Source organism: Meleagris gallopavo, chromosome 25 (genome assembly GCF_000146605.3).
Source record: "Meleagris gallopavo isolate NT-WF06-2002-E0010 breed Aviagen turkey brand Nicholas breeding stock chromosome 25, Turkey_5.1, whole genome shotgun sequence".
Taxonomy (NCBI): domain Eukaryota; kingdom Metazoa; phylum Chordata; class Aves; order Galliformes; family Phasianidae; genus Meleagris; species Meleagris gallopavo.
In genome coordinates, this window is record NC_015035.2 from 3,425,877 (window position 1) to 3,449,605 (window position 23,729).

Here is a 23,729-nt window from a genome sequence, read left to right on the forward strand (position 1 = left end):
GGTCCCGGTTCGGCCGCCCCCTGCAGCGCTGCGCCATCGGGACCCCGCGCTGCCCTGCGAGGAGCCGGGAGCTCCTGGATCCCCGCTCGGAGATGTGGTGACCCAGGATGTGGTGCTGGGAGCGGTGGTGATGCAGCATCCCGATCGCAGCCCCGGGTGGAGAAGCGGCTGCCGCTCACTGCGGGAGGACACGGCTTCTATCTGTGCTCAGTCTCCGAGTGAAACACTTGAAACGAATGGTTGGTGAAGGATTAAACTTAAGGAAAGGTGAACGCGCCCCAGCGAACGCTGAGATGTGACTATCAGGGCTGCTAAAGGAAATAACATTTTAATTGGGTGAATCTGTTATGCACAAATGTTACAGGCGATAAAACTCCTGCTAAATGGAAACCCAGTAATGAGATAAACCTGTCGAGGGAACAAATTGCCCGTAAACCACAAATGGGTTTCTGAGGCTCCCCAGCAGGGTTGGGCCTTCCATTATTTCGCTCGGCTGAAGCTCATGCCGCCCCACGGAACTGAAAGCTTCTGGCAGCAGTTCCTACCTCCATCCATCCCTGCACGGGGCTGTGCTCTGTGGGTGAGCAGCAGCAGGAGTTTGTCCTTCAGAGCTGGATGTGGGTTTTGGCTGGGTCAGGTGGGGGTGAGGGCTCACTGCAGAGCTGGGTGTGCAGGATGCTGAGTGCCTGGCTCACACCTCTCTGGCCTCTGTTTTGGCTCAGTTAGAACAGCAACACAGCTGTGTTTTCTTAAGGGAGTTGCTGGACCTCCTGGTTGCAGGGAGAGACTGGAAGCCATGGGCTGAGTGTACTTTAATGACTCAGAGACTCTAAGGCGAATAAAAGCCTGACCTGCTTTCCCCCATTTAGTTCTCAGATCCCTCAAGGACCCTTTGTGTTGTGATTTGGGAGGCCTGGTTCAGCTTGGGGTTGATGCTCTGTGTTTGTTTGCCAGCTGCCACGTGCCTGGGCTCTGCAGGCACACGGTGAGCCCCCATCTGCCCTTTGCCCCTCACATGCTGCCATCTGCTTGAGATGAGGACCCTTTCTCATGTCAACTTCACACATGGATGCAGGGTGTGAGGTTCAGGACATCAGCTGTAAAGTGTTCTCAGCCTTCTGCTTTTTCAGAGTCGTCGTTTTCATTTGCTGACATAGAGGACGTGGGAGTTTGTGCCTTTCCAGGTGTACTGGAACACTGGGAGCTGCAGGGCTGTGTGGCTGCTTCTGAATGGACTGTATAAACCAGGTCCGTCCAGCCCATCATCCCACAAAGTAGCTGCACATTTTCTTCCAAATCGCCACCTTCAGGCTATCACAGAGGTCAGGCTGCAGAGAGGGATGCTCCAGGGAGGCAGGAAGAGCCTTTTCTTTCTGTGTCTGGTGCCAAGGATGAGGACACTGGATAGAAATCTGCAGACCAGAGAATCTGCTGTCACTTTTCTCCATCTGAGAGTTCAATGTCTTTTGAAACGTTGACACTGGATTTCTGAAGCAGCAGATGAAAGGGCTGAAGGTGGGGCAGAACCATCTAGAGACCAAATACTTGGAAGCAATGAGCAGGAGGGTGTGATGTGCCAGTCGGGGTGCTCAGGTCCCACCACCGGTTCCCATGCGGTGCAGCTCTGGCACGGCACAGTCAGAAGCTCTGTGCTCCCAGTGGGTTTTGGTTCCCAAATTCCCCAAAATGATTTCACCAGGGCACCTGTTTCTTCTGTGCTGTGATGATACTTGTTCCGGCCAGCTCTCCTGCTGGTTTCATCCGATGCCATCCATCTGTAGATGGATCTGTGCAGCGTGCCTGCAGCCTTCTGCTCCCTGGAGCTCTGTCTGACCACTAGATAGTGCTCGGCCACCGAGGGAGTGCTGGAGCAACCCAGCAGCGTGCTCTGTGCTCTGAGCATTGAGCAGTGGGCGCTGAGTGGAGCACGAGGCAGCAGCTCTGCTTGGTGCACGCTGAGCCCACGCTGCGATGATTTTTCCCGGTGTCTGAATGCTGTGGTTATGTATCTTTATTGCTCGCGAGCAGCTGTCTCTGTTGCCGCTAATGGACTGTAATACTCACAGAGCTGACCCCAAAACGACGGCTTCAGAGAAATTGCTGTCTGCCGAGCTGCTGCCGGAGGAGTCAGGGAGCAGAGGGATGTGAGGGGCTGCCGTCTGCCGAGCGTGTGCGTGAGGGGTCCCCTCCTCTGAGCCTTTCCCCTGCTTTGTCTTCCCAAATCAGATCCCTGCAGCAGAGGGAAAAGAGAGAGGGATCGCTTCTCTTTGTTCTGCTTGCTCAGGACCTCTTCCCTACTAATTCTGCTGCTTTCTGTATTTGCATAGGGAGCTTGTCCCCCCCCCATCTCATTCCTCACCTCCTCAGCTATTCATTGATCCTTGCCAGCCTCCTCCAGCACTCATTCATCACTCTCGCACCCGCCATCCACTTTCCAAATGTTTCCTATTTTTCCAGTGATGTATTTCCCTGCTCAGACAAGCTAATCTCGTGCCATCAATAACCCGGGTGCAGCTGCGCTCTGACCTCTGCACTGGGCCAGCATGGAGCAGCAGAGCTGTGGGGACCAACAAAGCTGAGCCACATCCCCTGGGTGCAGGACGTGTGTTGGCTGTGTGCTGGGTGCCAGGTGCCTTTGCTCCTCCAAGACCAAAAAGGCCTTTAAGGAGCTGTAGAAAAGCCATGAGACAGAGCAAACTTTAGAGAAATCCTCGCTTTGCTGTCTGCTGCGGGGTGCCCAAAGCCTTGTCCCCTCTCCTGGCCTCTGTGAGAGCCGAAGGGAAATGTATTGATGTCAGTCTGTTTGTGGCTCATCCCAAGCTGCTGGTGCTCAGCGTCCCTGCAAGTGACAGCTTTATTTGTGCTGCCGGCAGCAGGAGGATGAGATGTGTGTCAGGAGGGTGGGATGGTTGGTGACCCCTCTCCTTCACAGGAGATGCAGGCACTATCAATTACTGGCTTCTGGGTGTCCGCAGGCCATTGTGGCTGTCATGATGATGTACTCAGTACCAGCTAAGGCAGCCGGCCCTTGTGACAGCATTTGGGCACCGTCAGCAGCACGGAGTGAACCCAGGCAGATTTGGGGCGGGGATGGAGGGGGGTGGATGTGAGCAGGAGCTGCTGCTGGCTGGGAATGGCTCAGCGGTTTCCCGTGAAATCAGATGATGCGATGTAATTGCAGGAGATGTAGCAGAGCTCAGAGCCCACGGACGGGAGGTGCTGCCTCTGCAGGGCTGTGTGTGAGGTGGAGGTGCTGCACAGAGCATGCATGCAGCTGGGGCAGTGCAGAGGGCTGCAGTGTCTCAGCACGAGGTTGCGCAGGACAGAGCTGCCTTCATACTGAGCCCCAGATCTGGGGATTCCCATCACAGGATGGCTCTGCACTGAGCTGAGGCTTACAGGGGGCAGCCCTTGTTTTGCTCCTGGGCAGCATGAAGGCATTGGTTTTGATGCTTATTTGGTGGTGTTGGTACATCCCTGAGCAGGGACCTGCTGCTGGGCAGGCTGACTTCCAGCCAAATCGCGGTGCTGGGAGGTGAGGGGACGTGGGATGATGGTGACCAGAGCACTGCAGGTGATGAGATGTTGTGTGAGGTGAGGAGATGAGATGTGATGAGCACTGCTCACGGTTAGGACACGCTGATCAGACAAACAGCTGCTGGAGTTGGGGGAGCTGCTTATTTAGATCTCGTAGGTGGAACTATAAACATTTCCCTGAGCCAATTCACAGGAGCTGTGCGGAGTCAGGGTGACTCTTGTGTTTGCAACCCTTGTTGAAATCGCACTGGTTGAGCACTCGGAGCAGGAAATACTCAGCTTGCATTTTAATGAGCACTTGACCTCCAAATCAAAACGCATCTTCGGAACCTCGTTAGCAGAGCAGCTTCAGACTTACCCAGCACAGATCCCAGGAGCTGCACTGAGCTCTGGCCCTGCTGATGGCAGAGGTGGGGGTGTGAGGTACCACTGCAGCATGGGGGTCCTGAGGCGAAAGGCCTCACTTTGCAGCTCTGCAAAGCCTCAATTCCACTCAAAGCAGAGCAGCCACAGAGCATGCTGTGCTGCATTAGTATATGGGAGGTCTTGCAAGGGGTCTTTGGTGGTCGTGGGGCCCCAGAGGGGACCTGCTGTCACACAAGCCCTTATTTGGTCAAGAAATCACTTACAAATAACGAGGCAGTTGATAAGTTTCTAATTAGCACTTAACGTTTGCTGTGGTGCCTATGTTATCAACCTGGCAGGGCACTGTACACCTCCTCACAGCTCGTGGGTTGTTGAGATTGCTTTTAGGCTCCATACGTCCCAATCACCTAGGAGAAGCAGCCTTCCCAAGGCACAGTGTCAGTTTGCTGACGAGTTTGGATTTGAAGGCCCTGAATTTATTGTCCAGTGTCGTTGCCACCAGTGCTCAGCAGCACTGTGCTTCCAGAAGGAAGCAGCCTTGACTGGGTACTGCTGTCCCAGGCAGCTGCCAACGCTGTCCATGGAGAAGTTCTGCTCCTCCTCCACCAACCAAGCTCTGAAATGCTGCTTCTCAGCACCCTCATTTCACAATACAGAGCAAAGAGAACCAGGCTTGGGCTAATTAAGATAGAAATGTAACGTTACAATTTGTAGCTGATTAAATCTTTCAAACAATATTTATGTTAATCTCCTTCTGATTTATTTTCTCTTAATGCCTCACGTAGGAGACAACCCAATGTGTGGGGAAATGGTTCCAGATGGAGCGTGGCCCGCCTCGCCAGATGCTTGGAGCTGGGGATGAGGATTTGTCACTGGTGGCTGCAGCTGCAATAGTCAATCCTGTCCGTTTAGGCCATTTTTTGCACGTAGGGAGAGATGCTGAGCTGCAGTTCTGCTTTTGTTCCCCTCATGTAAGATGCTGTGAGGTGCTCTGGTGCTCACGAGCACAGGGGATGAGGACAAGGATGCATGCAGAGCTGTGCCTGCAGGCAGGGTGGCTCCAGAGGTCAGGAGGTTTTCACTGTGGAACTGTTAAATTAAGTATTCATTTAATTATATTGTGATTAAATTAGATCCTCTCTCTTTCTCTCTCTCTCTCTTTCTCTCTCCCTTTTTTCCTTTCCTTTCCTTTCCTTTCCTTTCCTTTCCTTTCCTTTCCTTTCACCAACTAATGATTCTCTGTATAATTAATGCTGGCTGATGCTGCTAATTCTCTCCTTCCTGCTGTGGACACAGAGGGCTGAGGGCAGTGCCTGACCACCCCCCTCCCCCCCCCACTGCCTCCAGGGAAGGGGCTCAGCCCTCTGTTTGCAATCAGTTATCAGTTCTTATCCACGTGCCATCCCTCCCCTGGGTGCATAAATGCTCTCTGCTGGCTCTGTGCTGGGAAGTGGGCTGGCTGTACCTCTGTCAAGCGTGATTACTTCGTTACACAGTGATGCAAACTGTCACCAGCCCAAGGAGGAGGAGATGTCTGGGGCAGGAGGAGCTGTGCAGCTCGAGCAGAGTGAAATATGTGTAAGAAAAAAACGGTGGCGGTGCCTGGGAGGACGCAGGGGTGAGGCAGTACCTGGGGATGGGGTTGTGGGAACACTGCTACCTCCTGCTGCCTTCAAAGCCCCAGGCCCAAGGACCTGCAGCAGCCTGCACAGCCATCTCTGCTGGGGGCTGAGCTGTTTCCCAGCGAGATGCAAATTTAGTTAACCTCAAATTAGGCGGGAGAATGGGAAGCTCTTCTTTCAAAAGATGTCATTCAAACGGTTGCACCTGAAATTATCCCCACTAGAAATGCGTCTGGAGATGGTAATTAATTCACCGTGCTCCCTTAATTAATTCCACAGCCTCTCTCTCCGACGTGCTATGGCTGAGCTGTGCCAGGATGAGCCCTGGGCTGAATGCAGGTGTCCACAGGGCCCGGTGCCTCTTGCATAGCTCCTACCAGCAGGTGATGCTCAGTGCCTTTTTCCCTTGCTCTGCAGTCCTACTCTTTAAACGCCCTTCAGACCCAGACAAGTTCCCCGAGGTGCAGAGAGCAGCTCCCTGCTCCGGGTACCAGAAGGGAAAAGAGGCAGCAAGGCCACGGAGATGCTCAGCCTTAATGAACGAAGCTGATCTAAAGCCTGCAGGGTGGTTGCTTTAATGCTGAGTGATCCATAGAGCTGCACTCTCAGCTGCCCCAAACCCTCCTCCTGCTCACCCCCAGCACCTGCGTGGTCCCGAGCGGCACAGCCAGGGCAATTGCCCAGCACAGTGCTGAGCCCGTGGCTCCTGCATCTCTGCTCAGTGCTTCTGCAAATAACCTCCTCGAAATGATGCCAATTAGGCCGGCGCAGCTCTGTAATCCGGATCCCTGTTGTGCTGTCAGACTCGATTCAAATTTAATTTGCAGAAGGTGTATATCGGGCAGCTTTTTTACTTAGCACAAAGCAGGAAGATAACGTTGATGGAAAAAATAATAGGAGTTCATATTCTTTTTTACCTTAAGGAAGGAAAAGAGATGCCAGAAAACTTGGCCGCATTTACATTTTAATGGGAAATGTTACGACTGCCTGCTCTGGGAAACACAAATTGCTTTCTGGAAGGGACCCGATCTTTGTACCAAAGTGTGGGGAATTAAGTGCAGCAACCCCCGAGGAGATGGAAGGGATGGGGGGGGTGGGGCAGAAGGGATGTCGTGGATGGCTGTGTCCCGTTGTGACCACTGTGTGTGCTGGGCAGGTATAGGGGGCAGCAAGCAGGAGCCTGTGGGTAAAGGAACTGCTCGACTACATGTGGTGCTGTTGGGGATGTTTCCAATCCAATAAAGGAAGCAAAAGCATCACTATTAGAGGTTCAGCCTGAGCAGATGCTCTGGCACCCATGAGGCTGCTTCCCGGTGTCACTGTCTGGAATCCAAAGCAGTGATAAATCGTAGGTGACCTTCAGTAATTTATTACTGCCTCGTGCAAAGCGCTGCTGCGTCTCAGGGACGGATGCTGGGCATCTGCCTGGGATCAGAGTAATTCCAATCTTTAGCATCATAATAGGTTTGTCATAGGTTAGATAATGATAAAAGGCTGTGGTTGGAGGCAAGTGCTGGAAGGAGCATCTGCTGATGTGGGAAATGCTGTGGGCTGCAGCACTGGGCAGGATTTCACTGTGGTTCTTCTGCACTGTGAAGGAGAGAGGTTTCCACCCGGCTCGGGCTGCTGCTGCACGCTGCTCACGGGAGTGATGAGATGAGTGCCGTTAGTGAGAAGTGATGGCAGAAGTTCTGCAGCCGCTGTTTGCTGTGTGCCAGATGTTCTGTTAATGACACAGCACTGCTTGTGGCGTGCAGTGGGCTTCTATTTCACAGCAACACGCTGAACCCGTCCCAAGCACGGTGATGTTAGGCTGAGAGAACTGGGCTTGTTCAGCTCAGAAAAGAGAAAAGTTTCGAGGAGACCTCATTGTGGCCTTCCAGTACTTGAAGGGAGTGCATAAACAGGAGGGGGAACGGCTGTTTAGGAGGGTGGATAGTGATAGGGCAAGGGGGAATGGTTCTAAACTGAGACAGGGGAGGTTTAGGTTGGATATTAGGTTGGATATTAGGAGGAAGTTTTTCACCCAGAGGGTGGTTGCCCAAGGAGGTTGTGGATGCCCCATCCCTGCAAGCATTCAAGGCCAGGCTGGATGTGGCTCTGGGCAGCCTGGGCTGGGGGTTGGTGACCCTGCTCATAGAAAGGCGTTGAAACATGATGATTTTTGTGGTCCTTTTCAACCCAGGCCATTCTACGATTCTATGATGTGGGCATCTGCATTCCACTGCATCACTCTGTGCTATTGGGAATAGCATGGACTTGGCTGCATCACGGTGCTTCCTCCCCAGAAAAAGTCACAGGGAGGAAAAAAAAGGAGATTCTCAAAGTAAAACTTCTCCCAGTGCTTCAGAGCTGAGGCCGCATTTACATTTTGATTTTGGAAATCAATAGCCCCTCACAAATAGTTCTCCAGTGCTGCTGCAGGTCATCCATCAGCTCTGAGGCTGTGCTCGATTGGAGCTCTGCGTCGTTTGTTTGTTTGTTTGTTCGATATTAGCGGTTTGTTCAGCTATTCTCCAGGTCTGTGTTATAATGGCAAATTACAGATTTGTTTTTTTTTCCCCAAGCAGTCTTAGAAAATGTGGATGGACGACACCATCGTGTGCTGCTGAGCCAGGGAATGAGAGAGCAGAGCCGGGGCGGTGGGACTGTGGCTGAAAGCTGTTGTTAACCATCACTGCTGGGCTTCCTTTCTGCATACCAAACCCGTGATTTCTGTTCTCTGAGCAGGATGGAGTGAGATTAAGGCACTCGGGTGTGTCAGAAGACTTTCAGGCTCTGTAAGTTCGGCAGTGAGGAGCTGGGATGGAATTTGCTCGCTAACATGGCTGCAGATCACAGCAACCCAAACCATCTGAAGGCTGCGCCTGCATGGTGCTGCAGCACTGATCCTGCAGCAGTGGGTGATGGCTTTGGGGTCCACTTACCCAAGCGAGGGTCACCTTGATGTTTAAATTACCTCCAGCATCTGGGTGCTGGAGTCTGCTTTGGGTCTGAGACAAGAACAGCCGATCTGAGCTGCTCTCGGGGTTCCTTTGGTGCAGTGAGGGAGAGGATGGAGTGGGCTGAAGCCATCCCGGAGCTGCTGGGTTCTGTGGGTCGGTGGCTGCTTGCCAGCACCAGGCCCTGCTGTTATGGCAGTTTGTGCTGAACGTCTTTTTAATACCGCGAGGAATAACTTGATTAGTGATTATTGGTGCAGAACACTTGGGGAGTCTCTGCAAAAGGCAAGGATGGGCTGTTTCACCAGAGCTGCCTGTCAGTTTTGTCATCTCATTATAAGACCGTTCATTGCCACAGCTCTGGACAGAGAGAAAGGGAAAGAAAAAAACCACCTTGGGGTAATTATATTGGTCACATTTTGTAGGCACTAATGACTCGCTTAGCAATTAATGTTTCTATGGCTGGCTGGGGAGATGTCATGGCTCTGGTTGGGGGACGTGGCTCCGTGCTCCCAGGCTCTGTCACAGGTGGGGATTGGGGAGTACCAGGGGTGGGAGGTGGTGGGATCGGGGTGGGTGGATGGCTGATTTGATGGGAGGAATGCAGCCCTGAAGGAGGGAGAGCACTGCAGCTAGTTGATGTTTACTGTTTGTTCCTAACAAGCATCATTTTCAGCTTAATAAAGGTGGTAGGACGTGAGCTGGGTGAGAATTACTTTGGACCCTGCCATCCGAGTGGTCAAACAGTCAAGTGCTTATTTTACGCTCTCTAAACAGACATGGTAATTTTTTCCCTCCACACTCTGTTTTACACCAGCTTAATTCCACCAGTAAATTGAAATCAAATGAAAAACTGCTTTCCTGGCACAAGTGCAGAGCAGCAGCCCTGCGGGGGAGGGAGGAAGGGATGCTGTCCTGGGGCACCAGGTGGGCACAAAAGGACAAACAGAGCCAGCAGGCAGAGGGGTGCAGTGCTCACATCTGTATCTGCTTGCTTGTCTTGCTTGCTCTGCAGCTCAGAAAGGAGCTCCAACCCTGGCTGTATGCAGTGCTATTGCAGGATGAGGCCACAGGGACAGCAGCAGAGTGGGACAGGGGTTCATGGCCCCCATAGGGCAGGTGAGGGCACAGAGGTGACCACGTTGGGGCACAGTGTTGGGCCAGGGGTTGGTGGATCCACCTGAGCTCCGTGCTCTCATAAATCAAAATCTCGCCGTGAACTTTAGCGGCACCCATAAATTCTCCATTTATCATTATTAAAGATATGTCAACATTCCAAAATTGATTTATAGCTGGTAATTTGGATGGCGAATTGTCTCTGATACGGTAAACTATTCGTACCCAAAGCTCATCGTGCAGTTTTCTACTTATTAGGAATTAATGACTCGTAACACAGGCGGTTGGTGTGGATGAAGGGGCAGCTGTGGCTGTTGGCCAATCTCTCTTGAATATATCTGGAGGGGCCCTGAGGAGCAGGGATGGGGCGTGCAGCCCTCTGCCCACACTGGGGCTGTGCCATCAGGTGCTCTCGTCTCCCGTTTCTCAATACGTATATCAGAGCTCCAGTTCTCAGCACTGGCAAAGATCTGAAATCCTTTATCTCCAGGAAGGGCCATCTGCTGCTTCAACACCATGGAAACAGCTTTCGGCGGATAAAAACTTCGGTTTATCATTTTAATTCAGCACCAAACGCTGTAAATTCAATAATTCATTGCGTGCTTTACAAGGTATTTCTCTCAGTCTCTAGTGTGGCTGTTGTGTTGTTTGTTTTTTGTTTTTTTTCCCTCCTCCTTCTAATGTTGTAGTGATTTTTACATTTGTGTAAGTGCTGCGGAATTGACTTTATACAGTGAGACAGATTGTCCTGTCCTACACAGCGCCTTGTCCCAAAGCAGCAACAGCTGCTTGCTGGCTGTGTTGCATGGACGTACCCACCTTTGTATCAGCGTGATATAAAAACCAGTAACAAAGCTATTCTAATGTCTCAATCGAACAGGATCAAAGCTTAAATTGGTTTGGGCAGAGTGGTGGGATGATGACACAGGGTCCTGAAGTGGGATCCTTATGGGGCCCTCCCAACCCAGGATGTCAGATGGTCACTGCTGTACCATGGGCTGAATCCCTCCAAACACAGAAAGAGAACAGAACTTCAGGAATGAGCTCAGGTGAAGGCTGTGCTAACAAGTCTCACGGCCAACAGCACGGCTCCCTTTTTATTTATGTTCCTCTATTGCCACGTGGAACCTCTGCAGTTGGTGCTGCTCCTGAGCTGTGCTTTGAAAACATCTCATATCTTTTTGTGGAATTGTCAGCCCTGCTCGTTTCTAAAAGCATCACCAGGAAAGCTCCCCACTCTGCAGGGCTGTGGTGGTGTCTCTGAGTGCGTGCGGTGTTGCAGATCTTGGCCAAGGGAGGATTTGGGGTGGGTGGATGGTGCTGGGGATGGGTCGGCAGATGCAAGCCTGGCTCCGTCTGCTGATTTCTTGCCTTGTTTTGGCTTCAGAGAGGCTGTTTGGCATCCCTCTGCCTGATGAGTGAAACTGCTGCTCGCCCACTGTGACATAAACGATTGTATTTTGGTTAAAAAGCTACAAAGAGATACTGGTGTGATAGAATGTGCAACATTACCTCTAATGAGCAATTATATTTCATAATGTGGATTAATTGAAATCTTACACTTAAACCAAGTAGCTAATTACAGAGCTTTTAGCTTAATAAAGATAGAGAGCAGAAAGGGATAATAGATACGGTAATTATTGAGTTAAGCAGGACGTAATGTGCATCCGGGGCTCACTTAGGACGTTCTCAGTCAATATTTAATTACTTCTCTCTGAAGCCTGCGTGGCTGTGAGCTGCTCACACTCCATCCCCATGTCCCTGCATCCCCATATCCCTATGTCACCATGGCTCTGTTTTTCCTTTTGCTGTGTCTTGGGACCCAATGCGCTCAGGTTCAGGTTCTGCCAGCTGCTGGGCTGTGCTGGCAAAGCAAACCACAGCAGCGGTGCCCTGAGTGCCCCTTGCTGCTGCGGCTTGCCTTGATGGAGCATCATTCCCAGCACTGTGCAGCCCTTACGGTAAAAGCGAGGCGAAATTTCGTTAGGGAGACTTAAGGTCAGGATTTGAGAGTTAACAGCCTCAAGGTTGGAAATAGAGAGCTGCAAGAGAAAACAAAACGTGAAACGTGGTCCTCAGGCGAGGTCTGGGGCAAGGATGGTGCTCCTTGTGCTGCGATGGAGCAGGACGTGAGATGCAGGATATGGGATGAGGGATATGGGATGCAGGATGAGAGATGCAGGATGTGGGATGCCCTGAATTGGTAATGTTCATGTAATAATGGTACAAACGCTGTTCTCCTCCTGCTTTTCTATGGGGAGGAGATGGATGGATGGATGGACAGCCATCCTGGACTCGATTTCCACACTCTCATGTGGTGAGGCCAAGCCTTCCTACAGGGGTCCCAGAGCTCCAAGAGGTATCCTGGGCTGCTTTGGAGGGACAGGCAATGCTGTGAGCTCTAATGAGTGGAGATAGTGGGAGCTGCTGGCTGGGAAAACAGTGCTTGACACAGCGCCAGGGGTGTCCGGCCAGAAAATTTTGGCTGCTCTGAGAGAGGCCACTGCAACGCTTGAGCTGGTTGGATTATAAACAGCTATTAAAAAATAGCAGTAAATGGAAAGTGGGATAAAATGTACTGTGGGTTCCTCAGCAAGCAGTCCGAGCAGCCTGTCTTGTGCACAGCAGGGCAGGGCAGGTGTGGAAGCAGCGACTTGCTGAACAGGAGAGCAGGAGATGCAAACTGCATGCATTCCTGTCAAATGAGAGAAAAATAAATAGGTAAAACTAGGCAAAGTGAGACTGGAATGAGAAAGGTGAGAGCAGCAAGAGCTGATGGGGAAGATATCTGCAGACACAGGGCTGGGAGGTGCTGGTGGCTTGGGAGAAAACAGCAGGAGTGAGGGAAATGGGATGAAATCTGCTATGAAGTGCAATGGCACACTTCAGACCTGGAGACAAATTTTTGCTGCAAAGGGAGTTCAATGGCCAGAACCTGCTGTGCTGGAGGCAGACCTGAGGCTGTCAGTGCATGCGGTGGTTCTCCATGATGTCCCCAGCACTGACTCTGGCCTTAGGAGATGGACCTGCACATAACCCCCCATCCCTGATATGCGATTTGTGGCTCATGCAGCACCAACCGTGAGGGGCTTTAGAGAGGCTGAAAGTCTCCTTTTAGGAGGAGAGGCCGTGGGATTAAGCAGCTCTCCTCCTTTTCATCCAAGTGCTGCACTGTTTGGCAGCTGCTCTGTGGCTGTGATAATTATGTCAAAGCATGAGGTGCCATCAAGGGTCTCCGACCATCTGCAAGTGAAGAGTTTCTTTCCAATTACTGACACTGGCATCTCATGTCCTCTTTGGTCTGAACCGATGCTTGCTGAAGGATATTGGAAGAATTAGGAGATATATTTCCCTCTAATCCCGTCCCAAGTGACAGTGAAATCAAACTAAAAAGTGCCAGATCATGTGCTGTTGTTTTAGGCAATAACCCAGTGGTATTAATGAAGGGTTTTATCATTCTGGGGGCTGCATTGATTTAGAGAACAAAATATCCAAGGTAACAAAGCCAGATGAATTAAAAGCTTAGCAGCATGAGGAGGTATTACAGCACAGCCCTGGCTCTTCTGGAGCTGTCTGGGCTGTTCTGCTTGTGCAGACAGGATCTTCTTGCAGCACTGGGTGTGTGGGGCATTGCTCCTCCAAACAGGGACCCTCAGGAGCTGAAGCACACAGACTGTATCCATTTGAATGTGTGAATGTTCATACAACTTCTATGGAGTGCCTGCCTGTCCCTGGAAGTGCTCTATATGTTAAATTCTAATGCTATGCATGTGCTGCGTTAGTATAGGGCTCTTGCAAGGGGTCTTTGGTGGCAGTGGGGTCCCACTGGGGACCTGCTATCACATAGGGCAGGTCCTTTATTTGGTCAGGAAATCATTTACAAAAAAGCTTGGCTGTTGATAAGTTTCTAATTAGCACTTTGCTTTTGCTATGGTGCCAACATTATCACCCTGGCAGGGTGCAGTGCACCTCCCCATGGCTCATGGGTTGTTGAGATTGCTTTTAGGCTCCCTGCATCCTGCTCACCTAGGAGAAGCAGCCTTCCCAGGGCACAGTGTCAGTTTGGATTAATTGCTAGAGGGCCTGAATTTATTGCCTGGTGTCACTGCCCTGAGGGAGAGCTCATGGCCTGGGTTCCCTCTTTCTAGGCAGGAGGCTTTAGGGGAAGGCAGACTTGATGGACCAGATAGTACAAATGAACGGAGTGGATTGTTAGCAATCGTGGTGCTGCCACATTTCTGACTGGCTTGGACAGTCAGAAGAGGGGTGGGGAGAATTCCCAGTCCCACACTGCCAGGTTGGTGCAAGGCACTGCATGTTCCTCTACGCAGAGCAGGATGTGTATACAGGGAAATCCATATTGAGATGAAATTCCTGTTTTCTCTAAACCTTATAATGAAAGCTGATACAGCAGCTCACCATACAGCTCTTTACTGGTGCTTGTATTCATTTATGAAGGGAAAAAGATTTTCAAAGGATGCAAACAGCTGCTTGAAATCATAGGGAAAAATAAGAAGTGCCTGTGGCCACAGCACTTACGAATGTCAGCTTTGGGAATGGAGTTCTGCTCCTCGGGGGCTCTGAGCTCAGCATCTCACTGGCTGTCCTGGGGGGCTCTGTGCTCCCATGGCCCACACTGTGGTAATGGTAACAGTGATATTCGTCCCCTAAGTGTGACTGCAGAGATCATGGCAGCGTGCAGACCTCACTGGAGGCAGTATGGGCAGATGGGGGCTGGGGACTGCGCTTAAACCTGGTCCTAATGCCGCTCTGCTGCCTGGATCACACGTGTTTGTCAGGCAGGAACCAGCCTGGATGGTAATGCAAGGGAGATTTGATTAGTTCTGATAATGCTCTGCTGTTAAAGCTCATGTTATGGGAGATAATGTTGCTGTATGTCCAGACGGTGCCGCCCATGGCAAAGCTCCAGCTTGGAGTGCAGCCCCTCTTCCCAAAGGCAGGAGATGGGCTTCTGCCTCCAGGCTGGGGCTGCTGCAGGCAGGGCCATGGGGCTGTGGGCTGTCCCAGGACCCTGCCCCATTGGGAGGACCATTCAGACACCCCTAAGGCAGATCAGGCACCTGGGGTGAAGCTGCTGCTGTGCCATGTGGGCATCAGATTGTGCCATACCTCGGTATCACAGACATACTAGTGGGATAGCATCAGAGCCCCTGCACCACGCTCCAGGATGGGGTTTCCTGGGGGATTTATGAGCGGCTCCAAGCTTTTCTTTTCTTTTATGGTTCTTGATGAGTAGATAAGAGGTCTATTTCTTCTTTTAATGGAGTCTGCGATGTTAATGGCCTCTCTCCAGTCAGACGAAGTCTCTTTGGCCTGTTTCAGTCTAATCAGGGCTGATGGGGAGCGTCTGGCTGTGCCGTGCTGCCCTGCCCAGTGGGAGCTTCCTGGAAATTAAAACAAGCATAGGCTGGAGGGGCTCCTCCCATCGCTATCATCCCCCCTCCATGCTGTGGGCACTCTGGGACTGGCTGCAGGCTGGCAGAGGGCAGGGACATGGGAATAGCACAGGGAGCCCCAGTGTCCCCAGTGTCCCCATCCCTCCCGTGCAGCAGAGATGGGATGGGGCAGCTCCTACACTCACACTATATGGACAAGGCAGTGTTTGTGCATGTTAAGTGTGTGCTCCCCAATGTTGTTCTGCCTCTAAATGATCCTGGAAATGTATCGCCCGCTTAACTGCCTTTTAATTAAAAGTCAGAGATATTAGAAAAAGGAAATCAATTCCTGTCACAATTAAGACTTGGTTTGAACAATTGCGGTGTGTTTCAGCAAAGGATTGTCTCTGGACGTATTGATCTGTATTGTCATAACGGCTGCTTTATTATCGTGGCTCAGATGGTCTTAAATGAATATTATATCTGAGCGTGCCTGGTGCTGGGTATGTCCATAGGATGGGTCCCTCCATGGGGACGGGTCTCTCTATGGGGCTGGAGGGACACCAGAGATCCCAGCAGAAGGGAAGGGAGAACTGAGGGCTGTTTCATCAGCACGTGATGTGATGTGATGTGATGGAGAACCTTGGCCACGGTCTGAGGTGTCCCACTGGTGGCTCCTCTGCCCTTTGGAAGTTCTTTGAGAACCAGGGGGAATCGAGGAGAGCAAATGGATTTCTCACGGTTGCTTTTGTAGCTTGGGGCAGGGAGTAAATTCAAAGAGGCCCCGATGTGAGAGGTCAGAGCCTCTGTGGCAAAGGCTGATAATGAGATGTCTCAGATAAATCAGAACACTTGGGCTCTGCTGCAGAGAGGTTTTCCCCAGGATATTGGCATGAGGAGGGACCGAGTGCTGAACGCTGCTTGGGAGCACATCTGGCAGTTGGAATGCCACAGCCCCATCACCCCCAGGTCAGGTCAGTGTCTGCCTGCTCACCCCATTGCATCCCCATGGGGTGGGGAAGGAAAAGCCCCACTGCTGTGACGGTGTTCCTCGGAGACCAGCGGTTGCTGCAGGCTGTTGGATACAATTTGCTTGGTGATAAATAGAACTGCTGTAATAATTTTTGGCTTTTATTAGTGCTTTTAATCCGCAGACCTCAGGAGCACGCAGGCATGGAGAGGTGAGCCAGGACAAGAGAGATGCCGAGGGGAAAAAAGGAAAGCAGCAGAGAAAAGGGAGGAGGATGAACTCTTTACCTCTCGATCCCATTAGCACATCCACTACAGGCTGCAAAATCGTGTTAGGAGCTGGCAGAGCCGGGAGGATGCAGGGTGCCTGGGGGGAGGATCCAGCCCTGCCAGCCTCCAGGATCTGTGCTCCTCTATTGCTGGGTTCAGTGACCCTCAGGCTGTGCCTCTGATGTATGACTAATTGGAGAAGTGTCTAATCTTGTCCTCTACTGATGTTGCCATTGCGCAGCCCGTGATTAAACATGCTGTCAGTCTCTGCTGCTTACAGATAATAACGCTGCTTCCTCGCCATCCCGACGCTATCGGCCTCATTAGGATGGTTTACAAATAAATGAGGATGGGGTTGAAAAAGAAGTCTAAGAGCATCCGCTGAGCCCTGGGCTGGGGGTGGCCCCAGGGGGCTCCAATGGTGGCTCTGAGCTGCAGCGCTGTTGGGACCAAGGTAAGCCTTGCCCCACTGCTAACCTCTTCTCCTCCATGGTTTCTCCTCCTTGCGACCCTTGGTGTTGTCCAGGCCTCTGCTTCTGCCTCTGGGCTTTCAGCATCGAGCATAGCAATAAGTGTCTGGGCTGACAAAATTCCCTCTGATGCCTCATTATAGGAGAAATTGCCATATAGGCAGAAAGCTGTTCTTTTTTCCCCACTCATTCTGAATGGAGCATTCACACGTTCCCAGCGAAGGCTCCCGGTGCGGGCGATGCGTGGCCCTTCAGATGCACCAGGAACAAACTGCAGCTGCAGATGGGAACAGGTTGTTTCTCCTATTTGTTACTCTTTCCCTTAATTATAATGCAGATTGGACGCTCTCTCCTGCGTTTCCTCCCTTTCTGTTTATTTAAGCAGTATTTTTGCAAACCTACATGGCAATCTCACTCTGGGACACGAATGCAACCTTATTATCAAAGTGAATTAGGATTTGTTGCTTTCCAGGGCTGCTGGCATCACTCTGCATCCTTATCCTAGGGCTGGGGAGCTGGGTGGCTCCATCAGTGGGATGCAGCCAGTAGAACTTATGCAGTAGGGACCAATGGAGGGGGGTCCCTGCTCAGGGGCCGGATCCAGCCCAGAGCTTTGGCAGCAAAGCAGCTCCTGGGGGCTCGGGAAGGATTCCAGCTCCCCACTGCACACCCAGAGCTCTGCAATTAGCAAAGAGCTTTAATGGAGCTGGACATAACGTGCCGGTGCCTGATTTAGAGTCTGCCCAAGCGCTGAGTCCTGGAGAGTAAAATGCATCTAGGAATTAGCCCCAGCTGCAGCAAATTGCTAATTGTCATTTGCAAAGTGTATTACCCTCCTTTTTTTTTTTAATGGCCAAATGAAAAGGACTCGCTCTGCACGCCCTCCCTGCTACCCTCACACTGTGACTGGGGGATAATTGGTGAGGCTGGTGCTGATGGAGCCACAGAGTGAGCATCGTCCTTCAGCATCATCCACGGTCTGACAAAGAGCAGCCAAAGCAGCTCTTGCCCCAAAGGATGGGACTGCAGAGCCCTGTTGTTAAGGGACCCTTATCTCCACATTACTGAGGGGGCAATGAAGTTAGAAATCTCAGTAATTGATTTTATACGGTGATGCAGTGCAAAGACTTAAGGTGAAGGGGCTGTAAACACCATAGGAAGGGACATCCAGACCTGTGAATGCTGGCACTTGGAGGTTCCCCAGGTGGGGGACATGCAATAGAAATGGGCACAGTGCAGGGGACAGCCTGGCCCATCACCTTCTGATTTAGAAAGGTTCAACATTGAGCACAGCCATCCTGGAGCTCACTGTCTGCTCTGTGCCCCATCCAACCAAAAGTGCATCCGAATGGGGATGGTGGCCCACACGCTGCAGAGCCCTTTTTGAGGCATAAACAGCCCAGTGGGAAATTATTCCTGACGCCACTGAAATGAAAATCCTAATGACAGCACTTCAAACAGAACTGCTGCAAATCTCTGTAAGTGATTTTAATGAAACCAGCCAGGAATACAAGGAGAGCAAATCAAAGCTAGGACAACTCCTTTGTTCAAATTACGTGTAATTGGTATCAAAATTATGATAATGGCTGTTTGCACCATTATACTTGAGGTGTATCATCATTTCTATCGCAGAGCTGAGCTCTCAGAGGCTCAGGCATCTGAAATGCTGTGTTTCAACCAGGGTGAGGAAAAGCAGAGAGGGTCTGCTTGCCTCCAGAGAAGGCTCTCTGTGCAGGGGGGGGGGTCTGAGTCCTGTCCCATGCTCAGCACCACCAGCAAAGCATCTCTGCAGGGCTCTGCCCCAGGGAGGGCTGCAGGTCTGTGTTCTGAGCTGTTCCCATTGGGTTTGGTGCTGGGAGGAGAAGGATGCTGCTCCCTTCCTCCCCCCCCGAAACATGGGGCAGCAAATCTCAGCTCAGGAGTTCGGTTGTTTCTGATCCTAAAGTCTGGGTGGGGGGGAGAGGGGGAGAAGAGTATTCGGATCTAAATTCAAACTGTTTGCTTTAAGTTGTTGGATGCTAATTATCACTGAGTTACACACGGGTTCCTCTGGAGCTCTGATAACTTTGCTGCTGGTGCTGAATGGTTTCCACTGGGCTGATGCCATGCAGATGAGGGTCAGAGCCTCAGTTGTCAGGGAGAGGGCTGCAGTGATGTGTGCTGTTTGCATCTCCTGTGCTGTTGCTTAGTGAGTGACTGCTTCCAAAGTGCCCCAAAACACAGTGCCTGTGTGCTGCCATGGGTTTGCTGGAGCAAGACTGGGTGTGTGAATGCAGCCTCTTTTTCTCCTGGAGAAAAAAGTGTTTTTCCAGCATGTGTTTCTCCCGTGCATGTTGCAGCCCAGCACTGTGCGTGGATCTGTGTTGCTGCTGGGACTGCGCTGGTGCTGCTTTTGTTGCCAGTGATTGATGCTCCAGGTGTACCTCTGCTTAAAGCTCCTCTCACATCACCCATTCCCTTTCTTTTCTTTCCATTATCCTTTGAAATTTCCTTTCTGATCCCAATGCTGCTGCTCACCAGGCCCCGGCTGCGGATCTTCCCCCCGTGCCACCAGAACAGAGCCATCCCCGGGAGCTGGGAGCCTAATTAAGGCATGTAATGAATCTACAGAAGGAGATGGCCCGCCGCACTCGTGCATCCTCCAGGTTCTTCCTCCACAGAGTTAATTGCATCAGACAGCTCTTAAAATAGGGTGCTGTGCCTCCTGGGGGTGGCTCAGGGCTGAGTCCTGGGGAGGTGCTGCTCCTAAAAATACATTCTTTGCTCCCTCTGACCTTCCCATAGCAAAACCCCACGGTGGCATCGCCCTCCGTGTGCTCAGGTTGGTTCTGTCACCGATTGCAGAGCTCAGGTCCCTCCTCTCCGGCTCTAATTAATGGTAGATGATAATTTGTCTCCGGTTGAGTTGGAATTGAATGCTAAATGGATGCTTGCCCCCATGAAGAGGCTGGGCTTCACGCTGATTATGACAGAACAGAGTATTACTTATATAAGTGTGATGATTTACGCTGCCTGGAGCTCTGGATTTTCTCAATATATGACAAATCTGAGGCATTTAAAAAAAAACGAGACGCTTACTATATTTTACATTATTTTCTAGAACGCAGATCCCTGTGGGCTGCCTAGAAATCCATTAGCATGGAATGTAAAGATGCTTAGAGGCATTTACCCGGATTAGCTGCCGTTATGTAGTCAAGGATCTTTTATATGATTACCTTAAAAGCTAAAGAGCTGCTGCAAAACATTTATAACCCAGAGATTCTGAAGCAAGGAGGGCGCATCTGACAGAAAAATTAAGCTGTTCAAAAACAAACGCTTTGACTTCCAGACAAACAACATGGAAGGTGAAGGCAGTGAGCACACTGAGTAGCAGTCCCTTTGCAATCCATGGTCCCTGAGTGGGGACAGCCCCCGAGGAGCAGGACAGCAAGACCTGTGCTGGAGCATATTCCTATGGCAATGCCCCACGCTGCACAAAATCGCACGTATCTCTTGTTTTCAGCTGTAGGAAAATCCTTTCAAGTGTGGAAGAGGAAGGGAAGGTGCAGAAAAGCACCGGTGAGCTTTTTGCTGCTCCTTCTTCCTTCAAGGGCAGCTTTGGCAGCCGCACATGGAGGCCGGCATCCTCCTGCTCCTTTGTCCTTTAGAATAAAAAGTCATTTGTCAGCAAAAGAAGCAAAGTTTTGTTTTTCAGCCTGGATCTGGCTGTCCTCCCACTGAGACTTTCAACTCTTTATCTCAGGAATTGATGGTCTCGGGTTCTGATCCTCTTTCCTTGGTGTTTGTATTGATTTTTTTTTTTCCAGGAGTGTTATTTTCACTGTGGTTTCAGAGCCATCCTTCTGTCTCCACTTACAGTCAGTAATAGCTCAGCTCGCAGAATTACCCATTTTCTGGGCCGTGTTGGTCCCAGCTCTTTGCAGAAGCTCCTGGGGTGGCCTGAAGCCGGGTCTGCTGTCCCCATATTGTCACTGGGGCTCATCCCCGTGCCTGGTGGGGCTGTGACCCCTAAGTGCAGCCCACGAGGGCTCAGGGGACTCTCCCTGTTCTATGTCTGAGCCCAGTAATGAATAAATCCCAGTCTTGATTCAGAAAAGCTGCTCCGTTTCCTCACCCCCGCGACGGTTTTCAGTCATCTCGTCTTGCCAAAGAAAAATTCATGAGATCATTCCCCCACAACAACATGATGCTTCAAACCCGTAATTAAAATACCTCTGGCTGTTCTAATATTAAGCTTTTATAAGTGCTTGGAATAATATTTCAGAGAAATGGGAGAGCTTTGTACTCTGTTAGCGTGACATACCCTTCTACCAGTGAAATATCTCGAGCATCAAATCCTCCGTATATGCGGAGGATACCCTTCCCTGTTGACTTCCTCTATGAAGGGAGAGCCTACACCTCCCCAGGGCTCTCAGTGGTGAATGAAGCTGTCCCAAGGGTCCATATTGATTCAGTGGATGACATTAATACCTTCCAATGTACCAGCAGCAAAATCCGGGCCATGAATGCTAAGCGGGCAGCTGCTGCTCCCCAGAGATGGGTAAGCAAGATCCCATACATTACACCACGTGAGTCGTGTGTCATATTAGAGCAATCTAGTTTTAAAGGGCATCTTTCAGGCACAAACTAGCTTTTTCTCACACTTGACTGATCACACAAATAACTGTGATTAAAGGTCAAGTGCCTGGGTTTTTCTATTTTACTCCTTAAAAATTTATATGCGAAAGAAAACCTAGAAGTTAACATAGCATGAAATTGTTATGCAGTTATGAGTCTTTAACGACAACTAAATATCACTTTCCTTCCTGGGTGGCTGGCAAAACCTCCAGTAATAATGGGACGGTTCTTCTGGTTTCCACTCGAGGAAGATTATAAATAAACCCTGTCCTTTGCTTCCCTGCCCTGTAAAGTGATGGAGAGAGGATTTATTTTAATCAGGTGAACTTTTAAACTGACTCCAGGGCTGAGAAAAGGCAGTGGATGTGTTCCTGATGTGGGTAAGAGATGGGGAGGGCTTCTGGCTTTGAGCACCCAGTGGGGAGGTCTGTACCGGTACAAATCCGCACCACTGGGTCTGGGTTGCAGGGCTGAGTGTGGGGTCGGTGCTTTGGGATGAGAGGGGATTGCTGGCAGGCACGGAGAGCAAGCAGAAACACAGGTCTGTATTGCTGAACCTGAGTGTGAATTCTCATTGGGCTGGAAAAATGTTCCCTCCGTTTGTGCAGAATGGCCACAGCAGCACTTACCAACAGCCCCCGGTTTCCAGCAGATTGGTTCTCTATTGCAATGCTTCCCAAACCTCCCAAAAAGCAAATGTGCCTTAGGTGTTTAAAATAAAACACTCAGAAAGATGAGATTAAAGCAACGTTGCCCTCAGGGACTTGAGCTGGTCCTCGGGTCGCTGAGGATTCCCAATCTTGCAGAGTCTGCTTGAAGTTACTCACATAGGTGGTCTCATTGACTTCAGGAAGGGCATATTTGGAAGCCAGGGCACAAGGCAAATAAACTGCAATCACCATATCTAATTAATCTAATTACGCAGTGTGCAAATCTGAGTTTGATTGGCAGCAGGCTTCAATGGGATACTTGCTCCGGTAAACTTATGCATGTATGAGGGAAGCACTGCAGAACTGAGGCTTTGGCATCTGGCATTTGGAGATGTTTCAGTGCAGTGTGTGTGGTTACAAACCACTGCTCTTCCTGCAGCACTGTGCCCCCTTTCCTACGGGCATCATCGCTGTGTTCCTGCTCCGACAGACATCCCCACACCTCTCCCTTCATGCCCAACCCAGCCCCAGTGCTGGCTGCCGTAGCTGCAGACTCAATGTTTTTATTCCAGGCTTACAATGTTTTACATTTGACAGCACATAATTACGGCGTGGGGAACAACCCACAGGAATAAGTGTTGCTACATAAGCAGACTTCAGCATTGGGTTGTACAGCCATCAGATGGGAGGCTGACGGGTGTTCAGCCTGTTGAGATTTTGCAGGGACCTGTAACACCTACAGTTAGCAGGAACTGAAGAACGCTGCCTTCTTCCTTGGCACAGGCAGCTGCACACCCATGGCTGTGCTTTCCTGGTGCTTTCTTTTGGCCAATCTGAAATTTATGGCATATACAGGACCTTGAAATGCAGCTGAGAATCCAATTCCAGCCTGGAGAGGCAGAGCCTGAGGCTCGATGTGAACTTGACACACCCAGGCATGATTCTCAGGTGGTGCATTAACGAGGTCTGCAGGTTTATGCAGAGCACAGACCTTGCACATTCAGGAGCAACATGGGACTGTGGTGCTGGTGTAGGAGGTCAGAACAGAGGGATCTGGAACACCCTGGAATAGGTTGCCCAAGGAGGTTGTGGATGCCCCATCTCTGGGTGCATTCAAGGCCAGGCTGGATGTGGCTCTGGGCAGCCTGGTCTGGTGGTTGGTGACCCTGCACATAGCAGGGGGTTGGAACTGGATGAGCATTGTGGTCCTTTTCAACCCAGGTCATTCTATGATTCTGTGATCTACTGGACACCTCTCATTTCTCCAGCAGTGTGCAGGGGGCAGAGGCTGTGCAGCCACCCTAGCATGGCAGGACAGTGGCAGTGTTGGGACAGGGACGCCATTCATTCCCAGTCTGTCCAGCTAGGCTGCAGGAGAGTGCATTGCTGCCCGCTGAGGCCCTCTGCTTTCCCCTGCCCCCATGGCTATATAGCTTTGGGGCTGCCCATTGTGTGGTGCAGAGTGAAGCTGACCCCTCAGCCCTCCTGCACTGCTGAACAATGGGAACACGACAGTAGGAGGCAAACATCACCTAACGGGAAAGCCTGCAGCACAGTTCATTAGGGCTGCGACCAGAGGCATCTCAGCTTCCCCATTGGCCAAGCAGTCTATCAGCTAACATCAGACAACAATCCCTGCCTTTGACACCGAGGCCGGGAATCCCACTGCCCATTCCAACCCCGCGATCCTCTCGACGCACAGCCGTGCCATCAGTCGGCTTCAGAGTGAACGCAGCTCGCCCCGCCCCCTCTCTCCCCATTGGCTGTTAGGCGC

The 23,729-nt window shown here is 51.0% G+C and overlaps 1 protein-coding gene across 1 annotated transcript in view; it reads left to right on the forward strand.

Annotated features, from left to right (window-relative positions):
• The first annotated feature begins 21,033 nt into the window (after positions 1–21,033).
• The window catches only part of YRDC (yrdC N6-threonylcarbamoyltransferase domain containing), a 5,049-nt gene continuing 2,353 nt past the window's right edge, over positions 21,034–23,729 (forward strand). The window contains exon 1 of the mRNA XM_010723440.2: positions 21,034–21,228. Within this exon, the coding sequence (XP_010721742.1) occupies positions 21,034–21,228 (195 nt within the window). The remainder of the gene's footprint in view (positions 21,229–23,729) is intronic.